The 20226-nt window shown below is 36.5% G+C and overlaps 1 protein-coding gene across 1 annotated transcript in view; it reads left to right on the forward strand.

The window, feature by feature from the left end:
- The first annotated feature begins 3987 nt into the window (after positions 1–3987).
- LOC110115730 overlaps positions 3988–20226 on the forward strand; it is a 45441-nt gene continuing 29202 nt past the window's right edge. The window contains exon 1 of the mRNA XM_020849064.2: positions 3988–4420. Within this exon, the coding sequence (XP_020704723.1) occupies positions 4180–4420 (241 nt within the window). The 5' untranslated portion in view covers positions 3988–4179. The remainder of the gene's footprint in view (positions 4421–20226) is intronic.

Raw genomic sequence — 20226 nt, forward strand, 5'->3', positions numbered from 1 at the left:
TTTAATTTTTCTTAATTGTCCAAGATGAAATACCATAATTTCTCTTATAATCATCCAGGATAATCCACAATATCATCCTGGTTGATCTGTACAAAATTGAATTGGTCGTCCAGGACTATCCTGATATCATCCAGGACTATCAGGTCAATTTTTGCACATCATACTGGATGATCCTAAGATCATCCAGGATGATATTTAGCTATGAAATTGAGTTTTTAGGATTTTTTGAAGCCTTCTTTTTAAGCACATTGTACGGAAAGATCATGTGATCGTCCTAGATGATCTTGCAATCGTCCTAGATAATCTTTGCCACCATAATTAATTGTTAGGGTTTTTCAAAGCCCTCTATTTAAGCTTTGTCAAGATAATTAGTAAGTGCTTTTAGTAGCCATTGAAGCTTCATTCTTTTGGAGAAAACTTAAAAAGAGAACTTAAAAGGGAGATAGTAAAGGGTAGAGTTTGAGAGAGGGAGAAGATCCTTAGAGGGGGTTTCAAGGGAGTGTGGAGGGAGTTTCACACGGTTGCTTCGGCAAGCTTGCATCTTAGTATCATCGAATTCAAGATTCTTCTTGATGAGAAGAAGAAGATATCTTTGGTGTCAAAAGACCCGGCTAATTCGCCGTAGCGGAGAAGGTGAAAGTGATTTTGTAAGGGCTTCTTCGCCTAGCTGTGGGGCCTAAAGGAGAGTCACTAAAGGTTTAGTACAATACTCAAAGGGTGCCTCTGAGGAGTGGATGTAGATCAAGTTAGACAGAATTACTATAAATTTGGCGTGTTCTTTCCTTTATTATTTATGCACTTTATTTCTATATTTATGTTTGTTATGGTTAACCACGTGTGTGAAATCTCTAATTAATATTTTTATTATTGATTTAAGTTGTTTCTGCTATAAGATATAAAAAGAATTTTCTTTTAGTTAAAGAGGTTTTAAATATCCAATTCACCCACCCCCTCTTGGTTAGCATTAGGATTTAGTTTATAAGGGCTTAACACCCATAACAAACTTTCAAATCATTTATACTAGTAATTAATTAGTTAATTAAAATTAGTCAACTCTTAATCCCCAACTAATTAAATTAACTTAATCAACGTCAATTACTACTAAGTAATAAGGGCCTATAAGACTAATAGCTTACCCTCAAGAAAGATGAAATAAACTTCACAGACCTAGTAAGTAACAAAGATAATAACCATTTAACAACTAAAATATACCTAAAATAAGTTTTAACACTTCATTATTTGAACTCAAACATAAATTTCTCCTTCGAACTATAACAAAATCCAAACACAAGATAACTTCAATAAATTGCTCAGTTTAGGACATACCCAAGCCACACAGCTTACCTTATACACTTTAGATGGTTTGTTAGGATAACCAACTCTAGTTTAGGCTAGATCAATGTTTACTTGTTACTGTTGCGTGTTAGTTTTTTTTTCAAGTTTTCATTGTATGTGTTTTATTGAAAATTATTTGATGTGAGTGTTTATTTACTTTAAATGTAATATGTGATTTGATGTGATGGGTGGTAGATTACCCTTAGGTTAGGAAAGATCTGTTTGCTCACTAAGTTTGCTGCAGGTGGTCATGCTCGTGTAGGGCTAAAATCAAGGGGGCAAAGTGCAGTCCTTCCTCGAGGGAAGGCGTTAGTTCAGTGTAATAAACATATATTATATAAAACACAATATATAGCTGAAGTTGGAAGAATCCAGTGATAGGGATTTTTTCTCAATAGATTTTTTCTAAGGGGAAGGCGTTGGTGTCAAATGTTGGCCATTAAAAGAGAAGCATAATACTAAGTTAAGTGTTGTAGAGATGAGGATGCTCAAGTGGATGAGTAGCTTTACTCTTAGAGATATGATGCAAAACGCGTATATTCATGAAAAGGTTGGTGTAGTTCTAGTGGAAGATAAGATTAGAGAGAGTCGCCTTAGATGGTTTAGTCACATAAAGTGGCAGCCTACCGATGACCCGATTAGAAAAGTAGAGGTATTAAAATTGACTTATGTTAAGAAAGGTAGAGGTTGACCTAAAAAGACTTGGTTAGAGAAAATTGGAAATGATATATCCTTATTAGATTTAAATGAGAATTTGACTTTTAACAGGACACAATGGAGAAAATGATTCATGTTGTCGACCCCACATAATTGGAAAAATGATTGATATTGTTGTTATTTTTGTAGAGTGTTGGCCTGCTCGTTTGGTTTGAAGGACCGTAATCATGTAATGGTGGTCAGATGGACCATTATCTGACAACGGTGGTCAAAGGGATGATAGTCGTAAAGTGATAGTGGTTGGAAGGAACATAGTTGGAGGGACCGTAGTTAGTGGGGGCAATAGGAGGTTAAAGGGACCAAAGTTGGCGGGTAACAATAGTCAAAGTGGATGGTAGTTGACGGGCTATGGTGGTTGGCGTGATCGTACTAGACGGGCGATGGAGGTCGGATGGATTATAGTTAGGTAACAGTGGTAGAAGGTACCATCGTCGATGAGCCACAATGGTTAGAGAGACAATAGTCGATGGTCAACGGAGGTCGGAGGGATCGTAGTTAGTGGGCAATGAAGGTTAGAGGGACTGTAATCGGTCGGTGATAGTGGTTGCAAAGACTATAGTCGGTGGATATTGGTAGTCGGAGTGGACCGTAGTTGGCAGATAATGGTGGTTGAAGAGACCGTATTGATAGATAATGGTGGTCAAAGTGTACTGTAGTTGGGCGACGATGATGGTCGGAGGGACCGTAATTTGCTGATGATGAAGGACGAATGTACTGTAGTCGACAGGCCATAGTGGCCAAAGTGGTGCGTTGGTGGCAACTGAGCAGAGGTCCAATGGTGGTCTTTGGTCAGGTGGAGGTCTAGTGGTGATTGGCGGGCAAGTGGTGGTCCAACAATATGTCAGTTCCCAGGCTTTGGTTTGATGATGGCTGAGCGGTGGTCGTTTGCTAGATGCTGGTCAATGACTGAGCCCAAATTAACCGATAGAAGTTCACCAATTGTCGTGCTTGGGTGGAGCTCTAGGATTCTCGAAGCCTCAGAGTTCTTTGCAATCTCCAACTGAACCCCCCTACATGAAGAGAGCATGAGCTTATTTATAGATTTTTTAGAGTGACATGCCTCTTAAATATGGAGAAGATCTAGGCCAAATTCGGAGTGCTCCATCGAATGACCCATATTGATCTCCTCGATCATAGAGCGTTTGTCAAACTTTTATGTGTCGAGAGTATGTTAAAATTGAGAGATCTTGGACTCATTGGATTCATCTCGTCGAGCCGCTCGATTCCACTATAAGCATATTTGGTTAACATTTGATCATCCAATTAATGCTTTGAACCTTCCAAGTATGCTTTAATCTCTTGATTGAGCCAATTTGAGCTTGGTTCAGACTGATTCTGGTGTCGTTAGGTAGACCTATCAATTCCGGGTTACGGGTCGGGTTGACCCAAACCCAAAACTGACCCGATATTATTCGGGTTTGGGTTGACCCGACCCGGTTACGACCCGTTTTTGCAAACGGGTCGGTTTTCCAGACCCGAACCCGACCCGCTTCGGGTTCGGGTCAACCCAAACCCGAAAATTCCGGGTCGGGTTTTCGGGTTGGGTCCAATATTGACAGGTCTATCGTTAGGTTCATCTTCTTTAAGTGTTTGATTTGAGTATAAGTTTGCTAAAATTGGAGATTGGATGGTCCCAATTTTAATTTTGAAAATTTCCAGCTTGAATATACCTTGAGACATCACTAAATATAATTTAAAAGAGATCTTTAATTTATTATCACAATGTGATGTATACTTATAGTATTTTATTTATTTATATGAGTGCTTATATTTATTTTTGGATTTCACTTTTTTGGATTTCACTTTTCCGCAAAACATATTTACCACATAATATTCTGAAAAAATCAAAGGCATATTCCTTGCTCCTCAGCTGGAAGGAACTCGCGAGTCGAGCGGCCCGCTGGCCCCGCTCAGGCGTCACATCCGGCTCCGCTCACTCTTCGTTGTAAGTTCATGTTCGCTGCTTCTCGGTGGCCAATGTTCACTAATGCTCACCTTTGGTGACTTTACGCTCGCGTGTGCATCGCCTCATCGTTTGTGTCTGTTCCGTTCCAAACAATTCTCAGACAACTCTGAGAAGTAGACTAATAAGCTTGGAGAGCCAAGTAGCAGAGTGGACGGAGATCAATGGATGTTTGGGCTCTGAACCCTAAGGCAGGAGGTCTAGCATGGAGGGCCTGCAAGGAGCAAGAGAGGGGCTTAATGGTGACGAGGCCGAGATCGCAATGGAAATATTTTGGGATAGAGGAGGGTAATGCTCGATTCCGAGCGGTTTGGGAAGTTAGGGTTTTGGGGAGGATATGTTATAGGTCTTTAATGGTTAGGGCGACCGGTCAGGGGAAGAACCCAGAAAATCCATCTTCTTCCGGTGAGTGTTTTTCTTTTCTTTCGTTTTTTTTGTCCGTGCATTTCCTGGGTTTTCTTGTTTTTATTCTTCGAAAAGAGTTTGAATTTATCAAATAGTGTAAACAGAGATTATCTTTCTCTACTCTTCTCGATCTCTTGTTCCTACCTTCCTTGATCTATTGGCCTAAGCTTTAAGGCAGGCTTGGAAGCATGAAGAAAAGTTTTTTTTTCTTCAAAAAATTTTTTTTTTTTAGGTTAATTACGTGCTTTAGGTCGTTAAATTTAATATTTCTATTATTTAATGCGTGGTTGTGTTTAGAATTGTGCTGTCTGGGTCAGGGCAAATTATTGGGTCAGGTGACCGAAGCCATCTCTCCGTTCGGTCGCCAATAAAAATGCGCCATCTGTTAGGATTTTTTTTAATTTAATATTAACGCTTTATGTCTTTTCAGAGTTAGCGACCCGACCCGATAACGCTATTCTATTGGCGAAGAAAGAATGGAAACGCCGCGCATTTTATTTTCGAGCGACATTTTCACTGTTACTCGAGCTCTCGGATTCCTCCATTACCTTCGGTTCTGCTTGCTGATGTTTTCGTTTTGAAGTCGTCCACACTCGTCAAGCAATTAAATTTCAGTTGAAGACATACAATCTAGCAGCATAAAAAAAAGTTTGTGTTGGTGGAAAATATTGGATGTGAAACTCGTTTCTTTTGTTCTCATGCAAATTGATTTGTAGCAATCTTTATCTGTGTTTGTTAGTTTACCTCATGGTCTTACTAGTGTTTTTTAAAGCGCAATTCCATGTGCAATTATTCCTTTTGGCTTTAATGCTCAAAACAATGTGACACTTTTTCCAGCTAAAGCATTGTTGATGTGTATATTATATTTGCATATGTTATGCATTTGCAATAATTATTCAATTAATCAAACTTAAATCACATTAGTTGAAAAAGGAAAAGAATTTAAGATATAAAAATAAAGTGATGATACTTAAAAATATAGAATACTTGTTAGATTAAAAGCCCAATTGGAGAATGGAGGCTAAGGAAGCATGAAGAGAGAGTGTGTGAAGATTAGCACTACTGAAGACGTAGAGTATACACTGAGAAGTATTCTTGAGAGGAGCTTTGTGAATGAGAAGCTACTAAAGCCATCAATAAAAACTAGCTAGAAGCATATAATAAAACTAGTGAGCAATAGACATGAAGAGGAGCCCCCCAAGAAGAGACTACCTATAGTGGGAGAGAATGGAGAACAACCAACAATTAATGATTCCATGACTATGCCAATGAGGAGGATTGAATGCTCATGCTTATTGTGGTAGACATTCTTTGCCGTGAGCTTGCACTTTGTAGGTAAGCGATACACAAAACAATGCATTGCTGCTTCACTCATGCATTTTTTTTATAACATTGGATTGAACCTATTGGGATGCTATCCAATAATTTTCATGTTGTTTGTGCTCTTATAAGAATTAATTAGGTTATTAAACTTTTCATTGATGGTTGAATTAGTAAAACTTGGTTAGAAGTTTAGATTCGTGGCACAATCAATCAGGTGTGATCCAAGGTTGGATTTACAGAAGAATTTTAGAACCAATAGGTAATTTTCTAGGTATAGGTATTAGGTTTACTATGGAATAATTGAAGGAGTAGGCTTTATTTATTGTATTTTCCACAATAATAGCACGCATGCTTACTGTCTTTCCTCCTAAATTTCTAAAAAATAACAATTCATGTGTCTTTTTTAGGTTTCTTTTGTAGGGGAAAATAGTAGGTAGTGGTTGATGCTATTTGTTGGTGGATCTCTAATGATGATGGAATTGATTGAGTGATAAGGCATGAAGGAGGTGGTCCATCCACTGATTGGTTGTTGTAAAACCCTTGAACTCTTAAAGAAGGGTTGATGACAGTGAGGGGAAGAGAAATAGAAAGAGCAAAGAAGATTTAGGGGATGATTCTAATTTCTTTTATTCTAACTTGAAACTCTTACATCTTGTAGGCCACTATTTATAGAAAAATGAATCCAATATATTCATAATACAAAGGTTTAGGAATCATTACCCTAAATTTACGGCATTTAAAAATATGACTATTGATTACCAATCACTAAAAAAAACTAATTACTAGTTCTCCCATAAAAAACTGTCAATTGTCAGCCCTTGAATTATGGAGAAATAGGTGGAGTGAGTTTAGTTAAGTTTTCTTGATTCTCTCTCTCCTCTCTTGCCTTCAGTTTCTCATTTGACTTTTAATTGCAAAATTGCAATTAAGTTCTTACTAAATTTATTTTCAAGTCAATCCTTTAAAAGTCAATTATATTTTTGTGAGGCTCGTGATTAGTGTTTGAAGTCTGCATTATGTGTTGCATTTTGTGCTCTTATATGATAGAAAGAAATTGAATTTATGGGTGAATTTGATCGGAAGAAATTCCTATATCGAACGAGCAGCCAGCCTTATGATGCCAAATCGATAGTTGAACTCACTCGTAGCTATATCAAGCTCATCATATAGCCGACCCCATGGACTTTATTCTCCTCGCAAGTGTAGGTCGTTTCCTAATGCTATAACTTGAGCAAAATGGTGAGGCCTTCCTGGACCATTTTAGCACTTTGAATGCATCATGACAACATTTTGGCAAAATGTGTGACACGTGCATTTTGAACCAATCATTTATGAAGTTATGTTTGTTTGACCATGTTTTCATTGCATTCACTTTACTGTACTTTTGTATATGTTAATTTAAGAGATATGAGAGGGAAAAGGCTTAAAACTTTATTCAACATAATCCCTATTTATAGACTATACAATATGCTTGAAGATCAAAAACCCTTTGACGCCATCTAGTTACTGTCCTATTAGTCTTTGCAATTTCATTTATAAAATTGTGGCTAGGATTTTGTTGAATAGGATGAATTGTTTGCTTCCTAAGATCATTTTTGAAGTTCAATACGCTTTTGTAAAAGGCCGGTCTATGTCTGATCTGATTGAGATTTTCAATAAATTGAGATATTCTAAGTCAAAGAAGGGGTTGTGGCAATCAAAATTGATATGGAACAAGCTTATGATAGCACGGGTTGGGCTACTCATAATCTTGTGCTTTACAAAGTCAGATTTCCTAGAAAGTTCTCAAATCTTATTATGGAAGGTGTAGTAAGCCCAAAGTTCTCTATTATGGTCAATGGGGTTAATTCAGGATGGATTGAGGCAAAAAGTGGATTTAGGCAAGGGTTTTCGCTATCACCTTATGTTTTTATTATGTGCTCACAATTGTTATCATATTTGTTTGCTCAAAGAGGAAGGAGTGTTGGTATTAAGGTGGCTCTGAGTGCCCCATTGATTTCTCATTTGATGTACGTCGATGACATTGTTATTTTTTCTGAAACTAAGTATAAGAGTATGAAGAAAGTGAAAAAAATTCTCAATGATTATTGAAATGGACTGGACAAAAGATTAATCTGCTTAAATCTTCTATCATGTTTGGGGGGTCTGTTAAGAGAAGAATGTCTAGGAAGTTATTGAAGAAGTTCGGTTTCAAAATGGTAAGTGAAATGGAGTATTTGGGGGTTAAGATTGTGTTGAGAAGGCAAGTGTATTCATATTTTCAAAATCTGATTGAAAAAACTTCAAATAGATTGAACATTTGGGGGAATAAGTTCATCTCTTTAGCCGAGAAATTAACTCTTCTTAAATCTGCTTTTCTTTCTCTTCTTTTATTTTTGTCAACTCATTCATTAGTCTCTATGAGGGTTTTGAATGTTATGATAAAATGTGCCGGAGTTATTTATGGCATAAGAATGATGGTAAGTTTGGCATTCATTATGTTGCTTGGGACATTTTGTGTAAGCCTAAGATGAAAGATGGTTGGGGATTGCAGTCGGTTGTGGAGAAAATAGGCCCTTTGAGAGCAAAGTTTGCTTGGAACTTCATTTCCAATCCGAATTCACTACTCAATAGAACCTTGATTGCTAAGTATGGGGAAGAGTTGTGGAATGCTGATAGGAGGAGCTGTTCGTCTTCTACTTAGAAGATTATTTTGCATGGAGCAAAGTTTCTTCTTCCCATTGTTAAATGGAAAATAGCTACATGTGTGAAGATCAATACAATCAAAGATACGTGGATATTGGATAGATGTATAGGAAATGGCCTACTTTTGTAGCAAATTTACCTCAAGAAGCAGAGAATCTGTCGGTTTTTATTACCAATGGAGAATGGAATGTAGATAATCTGAAGCAGGTTTTTGGCATTCAGTTGGTGGAGATTATTCTTAAGATATGTTAATTTGAGAGGTACGAGAGGGAAAAGCATACTTTATTCATTACTATCTTCCCTATTTATAGATCTATACAAGATATCTAAATGAGGAAATAATAGATTACAATTTAATACATAAAATTTCCAATAAAATCTTTCCTAAATTTGTTCCTCCATTATGGCGTGATCCATGAGAGCATCCCACGGATTGATCTTTGTGTCCGTCGGATCCCTTGCACTGGGAACGGCTGGATTTCAACACTCCCCCTCAAGTTAGAAAATATGGATCTATCATTCCCAGCTTGTCAATCATTCTAAGAAAGACATAATTGTCCAATCTTTTGATAAGAATATCTGCAAGTTGATCTTTCGATGATACATGGTCGACACTTACTAAAACACTGTCTAGTTTTTCTTTAATGAAATGTATGTCCACTTCTATGTACTTGGTCCTGTCATGCTGGACTGGATTGTGGGCTATGCTGATTGTTGATTTGTTGTCATAATGTAGCTTCATGGGCTCATCCCACTTAACCTTTAAGTCTTATAGGATTATTTTAATTTATAGTAGCTCACATATTCCCAAGGCCATAGCTTGATATTCTGCTTCTGCACTGAATCTTGCCACCACATTTTGTTTCTTGCTTCTCCATGTAACTAAGTTACCTTCCATAAATGTGCAATATCCAGAGGTAAATTTTCTATCAATCGGTGATCCTGCATAGTCGACATCCGTGTCGCGGTCTCTCTTAAAGAGAACCCCTTTTCCTGGATTTCCTTTAAGGTAGTGCAATATCCTGTCTACCGCTTGCATGTGAATCTGCTTTGGATTCTGCATAAATTGACTGACCATGCTTACTGCAAATGATATGTCTAGTCTAGTGTGGGAGAGGTAGATTAATTTCCCTACAAGTCTCTGTTAGGCCCCTTTATCTACACATGGATCTTCACTAGCTTCCCCTAGTTTAAGATTAGGTTCTACTGGTGTTGGTGCAGGTTTACAAGCTAGTTTACATGTTTCCTTTAGAAGATCTTTAATGTATTTTTGTTGTGAAATGAAGATTCTTTTGCTGGAGTGAGCTATTTCAATTCCGAGGAAGTATTTTAGTTTACCAAGTTCTTTGATGTCAAATTCCTTAGTAAGACTTTTCTTTAAACTAACTTTCTCCTCATTATTTCCAGTCAAAATAATATCATCAACATACACTAATAATATTGTGACTCCACCTGAGTCTGAGTGTTTAAAGAATAATGTATGATCCCCTTGACTTTGTTGATACCCATTAAGGAGCCTAAATTTAGAGAATCTTTCGAACCAGGCCCTTGGTGATTGTTTGAGCCCATATAGAGCTTTTTTCAGTTTGCACACTCTGTTACCTTCAATTTTTTTTTTTAAACTCTGGTGGTATTTTCATAAATATCTCTTCTTCTAAATTCCTATGCAGGAATGCATTTTTCACATCCAATTGTTCCAGATGCCAGTTGTACTTGGTTGCTAGTGAGAGTAGTATTATGACACTATTCTTCTTGGCTACAAACGCAAACGTTTCTTGGTAGTCAATGCCATATGTTTGAGTGAACCCTTTTGCTACAGTCTTGCCTTATATCTCTCTAGTGTGTACTTATATATATACTTTTATACCATACAAAAGTAAAAAAAAAAGAATCTTTATTTTTTTAGTTTTATAGTCTTGCCTTATATCTCTCTAGTGTGCCATCAGCTTTGTATTTTATTGAGAACACCCATTTGCAGCCAACAGGTTTTTTTCCTATCGGTAGATTGACGATCTCCCATGTTTTGTTCTTTTCTAAGGCCTGCATTTCATCCTTCATGTCATTTTTCCAATTTTTATCAGCTAAGGCCTCAGAAATATCTTTAGGAATATGGATATTTTCTAATGTAACCAGGAAATTTTTATGTGACGATGAGAAGTTGAAGGATATAGAGTTGTTTATAGGGTATAAGGGAGGTGGTGAGCTTACCTTATTTCCAGGAGATGGTTCCGATTTTTGGATCTGCTTTGGAGCACAGCTTGAGCTTGTACGTTTGGAGTAAACCTTTCCAAATCTAATGATAGCTTTGTCATTTGTTTCACTATCTTGGGTTTCAGGTGGATTGGTTTGAGATGGTGGAGTAAGGTCAAGAGGTGCTAGCTCATTTTTCTCATATTCCTCAAGTTCAGTCTCCCCCTGAAGATGAGATTTTGAAAAAAAGAAATTTTGCTCATCAAAAGTAACATCCATAGAGACAAGGATTTTTCTTGTGGGTGGATAATAACACTTATAACCTTTTTGGGTAGCTGAATAGCCAACAAAGATGCATTTGAGCATACTTGTTAAAGGCGAATGGCGCACCATGGCGCAAATGTTCTATTGGAGCCATGGCACATAGCGCGCGGCGCGGCGCGCGCCATTTTGAACAATGGCACAAATTATACAAGAATTATAAACAACAATCCAAGCAATTTACTCAAGCAATCACCCAAGCAATTTATTTAAACAGATAACCCTGTTATACTTTGTGGAATGTTTGTTTATCATAACATATCCTTCTACATTCTAAAAACTATCTACTAGTTAACTAACATACTAAGAAAATTACCACGTCCAATCAAGATATCACTTCAGTCACAATCATATCAAGTCCATTACTAAAAAAAGTCACTTCAACTTTCATTTTCTCCATCAAATATTTGTCTTCATATAATAAATTCCAATGAGATTATTCTTTAACCTGTCTCTAACAATTTCAAGTCCAATAAGTAGTCAATCTTCATACAACTCAAATAAAATTAAATGAAAGCAAAGCATTAAGAAGATAAAAATATACAATCTAACATTTATCTTAGCACTTTTAATATATTTAAAAATTTGAAAATAAATTATCTTAAAAATTAAAAAAATAAATAAATATAAAAATATTTATAATTACATTAATTTTTTTTTAAAAACAATGGCGCGCGCTATTTTGCGCCGTGTGCCATGTACCATGTGACGCAAATAGCGCGCGCCATTTTGAACGTCTGCGCCGCGCCATACACATGGTGCCGTAGGTGCGCCGCGCCGAGCCGTGCGCCATAGCGCGCGCTATTTTGCGCCATTGACATTTATGCATTTGAGTGCACTTGGATCTAATTTTTCTCTCTTCTGGCTGTGAATATGAACATAGGCAGTGCATCCAAAGCTTTTGGGCATAAGATTATGATGGGTTCGAACCTCAGGGTAAAAAGAGGATAGAGTCTCCATTGGAGTTTTGAGTCCCAAGGCTGTTGAAGGTAGTCGGTTTATGAGATAAGCTGCAGTTAAAAGAGCTTCCCCCCAATAGGATTTGGGTGTATTGTAGTGAAATAGGAAAGCTCGGGTGGAGGCTAGAAGGTGACCATTTTTCCTCTCTGCAACCCCATTTTGTTGTGGGGTGTGAACACAAGAGGACTCATGGATGATCCATTAACTTTGGAAGTAGGAGGAAAGAGTTTGGTTGAAATAATCTTTGGCATAATCAGAGCGGAATCTCCTTATTTTTACCCCGAATTGATTTTTGATCATGGAATGAAAGATTGGAAGAATGATGCTAACATCAGATTTATTTTTAAGGAGATAGATCCAAGAGACTTTAGTGCAATCATCAATGAATGACACAAACCAGCGTGCCCCAGAGATATTGGGGATTTTTGAAGGTCCCCATATATCACTATGAATAAGGTAGAAAGGAGTATAATATCTCTCACTTTTGTTTGGGAATGAGGTTCTTTTATGTTTAGGAAATGAGGTTATTTTATGTTTAGCCAACTCACAAGTTTCACAATGAAAATTTTTATTTTCTAATTTTTGAAAAAGTTGTGGATACATATGTCTTAGGACATCAAAAGATGGGTTTCCTAGTCTATAATGATGAAGCCAAATAGTGGAATTCCTATCGACTAGGGATAATATAGAGCAACTATTTTTAGATTGGTTTGGTTCTTCCAGGTAGTACAATCCTGCTCTCCTTAGAAAGTCTAATCTTCTTCCCCAATCTATGGTCTTGAAATAAGCAATAAGTAGGGTTAAATAAGGCTTGACAATTATGGTCATTGGTAAGTTTTTGTATTAGTATTAGGTTTGTGGATAATTGTGGTACGTGGAGCACATTTTTCAGGGTGAGTGAGGGAGATAATATTATGTCTCCTTGGCCAGCTACCGTGGTAAGAGAACCATCTGCAGTGATGATTTTCTTGTTGTTTGGGCAAGGAGTATAGTTATGAGGTGGGTAGGTGAGTGGGTCATGTGATCTGTGGCTCCTGAATCAATGATCCATAATTCATTTAAATGATTTATGGAAGCACTTAAACTAATAGAAATTAGAGTCTTACTTGAGAGAAGTGAAGAAGAAGCATTTGGTTTTTCAAGAGATATCAGGAGTCGTTTCAATTTATCAATATCTTCTTTATTGAATTCTACAAGGCTGGATTGTGCTTCTAGCTTACTTGTACTGTTGTTGGCATGTGATATGCTCCTTGTTTCACCCTTTTGATTCCACTCATTGCTGGGGGATTTTCCATGTATTTCCAGCACATTTCCTTTATGTATTGACTTTTTGCAATAACTACACCAAAGTTAGTCATTGTCTTTGAATTTTGAAGTATCTTTACCTTTCTCCTTCTATGATGATTCTTTGTTCATCACCATTGCTGAACTTTCAACGACCTTTGGTTCTAACATCACTCCTCGTCTGCTTTCTTCTGCGTGGATGAGAGAAATGGTTTCATTGAGTGATGGAGTCTCCTCTTTGCCGAGAATATGAACCTTAACTTGGTCAAATTCTGTATTTAGTCCTGCAAGAAAATCATAAAATCTATTTTTTCAATAAAGTTCTTTAGGATCGCAGCATCTTCCAGACATCTGGTTTCTATGCACTTATAGTGATCAAGTTCCTGCCATAGATTTTATAGAAGGGTAGCATACTTTGTCACGGTCATGCTCCCCTGCTTTGTGCTTCCAACTTTGATTTTAATTTCAAAGATTTGAGCCGTATCACAAGCTTTGGAGAAGGTCTGTCTGACAGCATCTCATATGTCTTTTGCAGTCAGAAGGAACATAAATGTATCGCTAATTTTTGGAGTCATGGAATTCCACAACCATGACATAATCATGGAGTCTGCTTCATCCATGCCCCAAATTTAGGATCTCCTTCTTTTGGTCATCCTCCAAGGAGGTGATGTATTTTTCCTTTCCCTTTCAAATAAGTCTTCACAAATTGAGATCATTTTAGGTAGTTATTCCCATTTAGACGATTGGAAGGTTGCATGCTTTGAAGGTCACCTCGTCCTTGGTGCATCATTGATTCCTCAATTTGATCAACGGTTTGGGAGGAATTCATTTCTGACATTGGATAGCAATGAAGGCTTCAAAAAAATTTTCTTGTTCGACTATAAAGATCGATAGAGGATTTTTTTTTTTGTTTTTTTTTTCTTTTTTTTTTTATGTGAGGACGTCTTCCCGATTAAATAATCGGGCCAATCCGAGTCTTAAAATACTCGGTTTGTTTTAGGTAGCTAGGGTACGCACAAAGAGAAAGGCACGATTCGCCCTCTCAAGCCGCAAGTCGAGTCTCCGTCCCGACTTCCTCTGTTAGCTGCCCTACTTGCGGTCGGCAGGCGGAGTTCTCTGAAGAAGGCTTCAGCGTCCTATCTTCCTTGGTGGCGAAGCCCCGTCTCCGCCTGTTGCGTACACACGATGGATCGATAGCAATCGATCTTCAGCGGCAATGAAGGCCGTTTCTTCCTTGGCTCTGTCCGCGTTGTTAGCTCCGACCGCGACCTTGGCTTTGGTCGCACGGATTCGCTTCTTCCGTTGCTGGCTTCACTTCGTTCGTCCGTCTGGAGTAATGTTCTCCTCTTCAATTCCTCCGGAGGAGCTCTGATACCATGTTAATTTGAGAGATACGAGAGGGAAAAACATACTTTATTCATTAATATCTTCCCTATTTATAGATCTATACAAGATATCTAAATGAGGAAATAATAGATTACAGATTTAATACATAAAATTTCTAATAAAATATTTCCTAAATTCGTTTCTCCATTATGGTGTGATCCATCAGAGCATCCCACGGATTGATCTTTGTGTTCGTCGGATCCCTTGCACTTGGAACAACTGGATTTCAACAAGATACCTATTCATGCTAGTATGATGATTGATCAGTTGGATATGTTGTTCAAATATTCTAGTAAATCCATTACAGCTTTAGCATCAGAGAGAATGTATGTGGATGTAAATGAAGACAATTACTGGAGTTAGCTGAAAAAACTGAAATTAAGACCTCGCATTGAGTTATTTTGGTGGCGTTTGAATAGAGATGCTATTCCCTCAAATGCTTTCCTCCTGGCTAAGTTTGATGGCTGTCCGAGGGGTTGTGTTGCTAAAGAGGATGTTCAACATGTAGCAGTCCATTGTGAGAAGTTTCATCAGGTGTTAATTTGTCTTTCCAAATGGGGATTTTACATTCCTGGTTTACTTCGTATGAGTGTTTCAGTTACCTACAACATAGTGCAAAGTCTTTTCCTTTTTATTGAAACTTGTATTGTTCTGTAGTATTTCTCTGTTGGAAGAGCAGGAATAAAGTTGTGCATGGTGGATCAGATGAGTGTGTTTCTTACATTGCTGCAAACGCTGTAAGTAACGATACTGTTTCTTTTTGGTCAGATCGTGTTTGGGAGAACTGGGATGCTAATCAGCCGGGAAAGTTGTTTCAACATTCTTGGCGTCCTCCTTCTGGATGGATCAATGTTAATTTGGATGCATCATTAACAACTACAAACAAGGATAGCATAGGTGGAGTTTTCAGAGATTGCAAAGGAAGATTTTTATGTGCTTTTGGGTTCAGTCTTTTGCATTGGGATTGTTCTCAAGTTGATATTCATTCCATTGTTTCACTTAGAAGATTTATTCATGATTGGATGTATGAAAGTGAGGCATTATCATTGAAGATGATAACTATAATGTTATCAAATTCTTTCAGAGTATAGTGAATAAGGTGGATGTTGAAGTGGAGAGTTTAAATCCCATGGATTTAGTTTTTCTTAGTGATTTTAAGCAAGTTTTATTTTTTTTATTTTTGCTAGGAGGGAATGTAATAAGCTTGCCGACATGTGTGCATGTTTAGCTCTTTTTCTGATTTTTTTGGGATGATCTCAATTGTAATAAAATTCTTCCTTTTTATCTTTGTTAAATGAGGAATTAGTTGTTAGTAGTTTGATCTTAATAAAGTGCTTTATGCAGTTTCTTCAAAAAAAAAAAAAAAGAATAAAGAAACAAATTATTAAAGAACAAAGAGTAATATAATATAATCCTTCATAATTATGCTGCCTAACTATGGAAGACATTCAACGTGAGGTGAGCATCTCACCATTCGCTAATGCAGGATTGAGAGGCTGGGATTTAACACTCCTCCTCAAGCTGGGGAATATAGATCTGTCATTCCCAGCTTGACAATCATTCTGAGAAAGGCAGAACTGTCCAATCCTTTGGTAAGGATATCTGCAAATTGATCTTTTGACGGTACATGGTTAATACAATAGTAGAATGGTATAGTGAGAGTGGGAGTCATGTTAGATGAATCACCCACATCGAAAATATGGTGTTTTGTAGATATTGGATAATGTAGTTGGTCACTAGATAGGTAGGCCATGGATCGTTGATGCTTCCGAAATAAAATGATATAATAAATCATTCATCTTTTTCAATATCGATTTCATTCTCGTTCTTCGACTTGCATTTAGTACATTGAAGAAACACATTAGACTTGACAAGAAATGACTACTTAACCAAAGTTATGGATCCAAGTTGGTGGCGTTTGGCAATTCAGTTTAGTTATCAAAACCCATTGTTGCGGTGGATAAGGGGGGTATTGGAAGATTTACGGTGGACAATATTGATTGAAGGACATAAATGACTTCTAATGGGGTTGCCATCATGTTCCCTAACCCTAGGAGATGAAGCTATGTGTCTATTCCTTCTCTGAGTTGGAGTTATTTGAATGAAAGAAGTAGCTATAGGAGTGTGGGTTAGATTAGGGTTTACAAGATGAATGATAACACATGATTAGTGTAATGTGAATTAAAAAAGCAAGAAATCAAGGATGGGGAGAAACTGTTGAGAAATGAGGGTTAGAAAGTTGTCATGAAAATTTGTGCAATTAAAGAACTTTGCAAGATGATTATTAGGTTTTTAGGATTTTACCTTATGACAGCATAAGGAATAGTTTGCATTTGTCACATCATTGGGAATGAAAAATAGGTCAATTTTTAAAGGCTATTGAGAACCATTCATTTCATAGGGCTTATTGGCATCGATAATGGTTGATGTAACCCATCACATAGTTGTTGGGTTGAGTTCCTCTAGATATGGGGATTAGCCTCATAATGGGTGAGGTCATGCATAACGAATAGATTTTTTATTCTAGTGATAAAACAAATTAATTTATGATAATTATATATTATAGAATCATCTTTATCATAATAAATATATTAAAGAAGTTATAACGTAGTCATTAAGATACTAATATTTTGAATAATTTTATGATCATAATATTAATTAATACATCAGAATAACTACACTCAAACACATGAGAATGGGAAATTATGTTTTCTTACCTCTAAGTAATTCTTATGTTTTTTTTTTACTGTTAGGTCTTATTCTCAGTCTATTTATAACATTGTAACTTGTCTTCACCAATTTTTTCTGAATGTATTTCGATATTTTGCATTTATTAAACTTAAACATTGATTTTGCTATCTTTACTACAGTTTTATTATTCTTTTAAACTATTTCTTTTTGCTATGGATTCCGAGGAGCTAAGAAATGCTGTAAAATGCCTTATTTACTCACATTTTTTGTAAATAAATGCATTTTTTAAATTTTCTGTGTTGCTTGAATCATAATAATCAAGTATCCTTCTTATCACATTGAAATCTATTTGGTCAACTTTGAAAAGTAATGAAATGCATCATTCTTGCTAGTTAGGAAGCTATCCCTAGTACAACTACAATAAGCATTTACAACCCTTAGCTCATACCTTTTTCTTTCCTTGAGCTTGGGAGGCTATCGTATATTCAACATACAAGCATGATTTCTGTTTCATGTAGAGTTTTAATGCTACTACTATTCTCTTGTGAACCATTTTGATTCCCTTGGTTAACTTTTTCATTTCCTTGTTCAAAATTTTTTGTCTTGTGTCTTCTTCACTAATGAGCAGCACAAGCCGACATTCTTTTCCTTCGATCTATAACCATTCTCTTCCTCCTATCTTCTCTTTCCTCAGGTTTCAATTGAATCCTCACCTCAACCACAACCTCCATCACATGTCGTGATGCCTACTTGCTTTCTAGAGGCTTCTTGTCTTGCTTTCATACCTTTGGAAGCTACATCTCCTATTTCCCACCCTTCCCATTCCTATGCATATATATATATATATATATATATATACATATATGTTATGCTGAATGATTTATGATTTCAGATTGATTTATATTTAATTGGTGATTGCATCATTGGATTCATTGACTCTTGTGATATGATTATTAGAATATCTTCAAAAGTAGACTAGTGGCATTCCAATACTCATGTTAAAATGGTCTCCCCATTTTGACTCTTTCGAGGACCCACCCATCACTCTAGTGTAGATTGCATTCCCTTGGCTTTATTTACATTATTTTAATCAATCCACTTTATATTCTATGGGTTCTAGATTTGACAAATCTTTATAAGTGGATAATTTTAGATCTCTTTCAAGCTCTTTTATGTAGGTGTGTCAATATTAGGCCCAATACAAAAGCTAACATGAAAAAATATAGTTCCAATCAACCCGAGTAATATTTAGGTCTGAGTTGACAGTCAATCCTAAAATAATGGTTTAATTAATTATTTTTTAATGAAAAATTCATTAAGTTATAAGAGTTATCATAGCAAAATCGAGTAATTATGTCAGTTCAGGTTGGATTGATGCATACTTATCATGACTTAAATATTTTTTGTGCCTTCTAAGGTTAGGTTTGAATTTGCTCTAGTTTGATACAATTTGAGATTTTTTACCCATATTAAATTGGATGGGTTTAGTCATGGATGTTCTCACTAGACATTTGTAAGAGGATGTACCTTGTTGTATGCTTTTTGCTGATGATGTTATTCTTATTGATAAGACTAGAGAGGGAGTTGAAGGTAAACGTAAATTATGGAGGTCAACCTTAGAGTCTAAAGGTTTTCGCTTGAGTAGATATAAAACTGAATATATGGAGTGTAATTTTAGTAGCAATAGAGCTATTGAGGGGGTTGTGACTTTGGGCGATCAAGTCATTAATAAGAGTACACGTTTTAGATATCTTAGATCTATTGTTCAGAGTGATGATAAAATAGATGGGGATATTATCAGCAGAATTCTAATTGGATGGTTGAAGTGGAGGAATGCATCGGGTTTATTGTGCGATAAAAAAAATCCCCCTCAAACTTAAGGGAAAATTCTATAAGATGGTGGTGAGACCTGTAATGCTTTATGGTGCCGAATGTTAGCCATTAAAAGAGAAGTATAATACCAAGTTAAGTGTTGCAGAGATGAGGATGCTTAGGTGGATGAGTTGCTTTACCCTTAGAGATAGGATATTAAATGAGCATATACGTGAAAAGGTTGGAGTAGCTCCAGTGGAAGATAAGATTAGAGAGAGTCGCCTTAGATGGTTCAGCCACATTAAACGGAGGCCTTCCGATGATCCGTTTAGGAAAATTGAGGTATTATATTTGACTTATGTTAATAAAGGTAGAGGTATACCTAAAAAGACTTGGTTAGAAAATATTAGAAATGGTCTTTCTTTATTAGATTTAAATGAGAATTTGATTTGTAACATGACACAATGACAAAAAAGGATTCATGTAGTTGACCTCACGTATTAGGACAAAGGTTTGATGTTGTTGTTGTTGTATTAAATTGGTTGGGTTTAGACTGTCTATATTCATTTTAGCCCATTTTAGGTTTGGTCTGAACTCTGAACTCGATCTGTGAACCCAAATTGACTTTGCTACTTTTGTGGCCAAAGTGTTGATTGAACTATATGCTAATTCTTAGTTAGAAGAGTGTCGATTGGCTTTACACTCATGGATGTTAATAGATGGTATGAATTTGAAGGCATCCCATTATATTTTACATTATGCAAAATTTATGGTATAATTTCTTTGAATGCTTCAAGGTTCACTCAGATTTAATGAAATCTAGATACAATCAAATGATTAGAGTCATCATCCTACTACTTTGGAGACTAGTCCTTTATTAGATGATGTTTGCAATCAAAATTTAGATATGGTTTTATAAACTCCTTCGGAATTAGGGGCTCTTGAGCCTGCCTTTGCTAGCCTTATGGACCTGGACACTACTACATCTGCAAGCATTATTATTAGCCCCAATCAATTTATTTTGGGCAACACTTCACCTTCTTCCAATTTGTGAATTCAATGATGATCAAGATTCTCAACAGCTTTATGACTCAAATGACAGCACTCAGAGTCTTGACATTGGTGGATAGGTAGTTTCAATTCCTATGTGCCTG

This window comes from Dendrobium catenatum, unplaced genomic scaffold, assembly GCF_001605985.2.
Source record: "Dendrobium catenatum unplaced genomic scaffold, ASM160598v2 fragScaff_scaffold_306, whole genome shotgun sequence".
Lineage (NCBI taxonomy): Eukaryota > Viridiplantae > Streptophyta > Magnoliopsida > Asparagales > Orchidaceae > Dendrobium > Dendrobium catenatum.